At 48.0% G+C, this 2377-nt stretch overlaps 1 protein-coding gene across 1 annotated transcript; it reads left to right on the forward strand.

The window, feature by feature from the left end:
* The first annotated feature begins 462 nt into the window (after positions 1 to 462).
* LOC127678812 (olfactory receptor 13G1-like) lies at positions 463 to 1377 on the forward strand. The gene has a single exon (XM_052174055.1). The coding sequence runs from the start codon at positions 463 to 465 to the stop codon at positions 1375 to 1377; it is 915 nt and encodes a 304-aa protein (XP_052030015.1).
* The last annotated feature ends 1000 nt before the right edge of the window (positions 1378 to 2377 follow it).

Below are 2377 nucleotides of genomic sequence, written 5' to 3' on the forward strand. Positions count from 1 at the left end.
TGGTTGCTGCTGTTCTATATGGCCAGGTGAGGGACATTTTGTCATCTTCTTCCTTTCTTCCCTGTTCCCACCCACTGTGTTCTTGAATAGAAGGTAATCAGAACTATCCCTGTTACCAGGACATACAGACTTTCACTCCATGGAATATTCCTGCTCCTGTTCCACACTCACTGAAGTCTGGAGAAAGAAACATCCCGGTGTAGAAAGATCCTGCATCTCTAAGGTTTATGAGTGACTACATCAGTCTCCTAGAAGTTCTGCAACTATAATGATGTCTACAGTATTTGCAGGCACAGAGTTCTATTCTTACCCCCATGTAACACTGAGGTTTGGATTCTAGTGAATATCACCACATCTGGGTTGGGTTGTTAGCACAAACTGGAACTGGAGCATATCTTTCCTATAAAAGCTGACAAAGAAAACCCACTAACTCTGGGATCCTGAGATCTCCCCAGCTCTGTGATGAATGGGACACTGGTCACTGAGTTCCTCATCCTGGGATTCTCAGAGATGCCTCACCTTCGGGTACCACTTCTCCTCGGCTTCCTCTGCCTATACATGGCTGCAATCTCAGGAAACCTGCTTATTATGGTGACAATCAGTGCCAGTCCAGCTCTGCATACCCCCATGTACTTCTTCCTGGTCAACTTGGCCGTGGTGGACATCCTGTGCACCTCCACCATCCTACCCAAGCTACTGGACACTATGCTGGGGGGAAGGACCATCTCTTATGGGGGCTGCATGGCCCAGCTCTTCTTCTTCACATGGTCCCTGGGGGCAGAGCTTTTGCTCTTCTCAGCTATGGCCTATGACCGCTTCGTAGCCATCTGCTGCCCTCTGCATTATAGTACCTGGATGGGCCCCAGGGTGTGTGCATTCCTGGCTGGCATTGTCTGGGCCATCAGTCTGACTAACACCAGCATAAACACAAGCCTGGTGCTGCGTCTACCATTCTGCAGCTCCAATGTGATAGAGCACTTCTTCTGTGAGATTCCTCCACTGTTGAAGCTCTCCTGTGCTCCAACACAATTGAACGAGGCCATGGCTTTTGCTGCTGATGTGTTCCTGGCTGTAGGGAACTTCTCTGTGATCATCCTCTCCTATGGCTTCATTGTGGCCAGTATCCTGAAGATACGCTCAGCTGAGGGCAAGCAACGGGCCTTTTCCACCTGCTCTGCACACCTCATCGTGGTCTCCATGTACTACTCCACTGTCATCTACACCTACATTCGCCCTTCATCCAGCTACTCACTGAACAAGGACAAGGTGGTGTCCATCATCTACACCTCGGTGGCACCCACCTTGAACCCCCTCATCTACACTCTGAGGAACAAGGATGTCAAAGTTGCACTCCGGAGACTTCTGTCCTGCTGCTGAGCCTGTGCCATTACCACTGCATTCAACTGGCTGGACTGGGGGATCACAGGTTAGGTAGAGGTCTCTGTTCCTCTTTCTGAGGACACACTCAGTTGAACCATAAGAGACAACTGTTGGACTGCTGCTCTTCACAGGGAAGCCCTAGGATCATGTGGCTGTTAAGCAAATCCTCAGGAAGCATCAAATATGTGTGTGTGTGTGTCTCTCTCTCTCTGCTTGTAGCAGTCACAGGAGCCAGGAGCCCTGTCTGGATAGGCACTGCTTTGGGCCCATATTGTCACTTCATCCACAAAGGCTATTCAGTCTTGGTTGTGGCTGGCATGCAGGTATGAGAACTGGGGATGGAAAGCAGTCTGGAGGTTTTAGGACAATTGTTCTATCTTGTAAGTAGAATATCTTTAAAAAAAGATTCCTTCCACTTTTTTGTACCTTTCAAAGGGATTTCTGGTGCAGGCTCCTGCCATGCTATGGGCATGTGTGATGAAATAATGCCCATCTTTGCCTTCCATGCTGTGCACTCTGAATGAACAATGCTAATCAGCAGCTTCCCTGGCATAAGTGTCTCTCACCCTGGAGGTAACAGCAGAAGTTTGCTAGATGCCTGAGAGTTCTTGGTGCCAGAGCCTTATAATTCCCACCATGAAGTAATGCAGCAGGGCTGCTGTGTGCTTGGGACAATGTTGTTTCAGAGGATGTGGCCAGAAAGGGACTGTGAGAGGGAAAACAGTTGCTGTCCCTCAGAAGCTGTTCACTTCTTCAGAACCTATGATGGCCCATCCAAACCCCTTCTAGGCTGGACTGCCTCAGGTCCATATGCTAAACTCTGGTGTCCTGTTGACCTGTCTTCCTCTTCCTGGTTGACCCCTGTTCCTTTCAATGTTGTTGTTTATTCCTATTTCAATAATAATTTAATTAATTAGTTACTTTTTGTATTTTTGGAGTTTTGTTTTAAATGTCATCTATGTGTATCATATTTATATCAATCTGCCCTCATCCCTTC

The sequence above is a fragment of the Apodemus sylvaticus genome, chromosome 1, assembly GCF_947179515.1.
Source record: "Apodemus sylvaticus chromosome 1, mApoSyl1.1, whole genome shotgun sequence".
NCBI classification, from domain to species: Eukaryota; Metazoa; Chordata; class Mammalia; order Rodentia; family Muridae; genus Apodemus; species Apodemus sylvaticus.

What these genes read in the sequence shown, in the direction of transcription:
- LOC127678812 (XM_052174055.1), top strand. Translation starts at nt 463, where the DNA reads ATGAATGGGACACTGGTCACTGAGTTCCTCATCCTGGGATTCTCAGAG.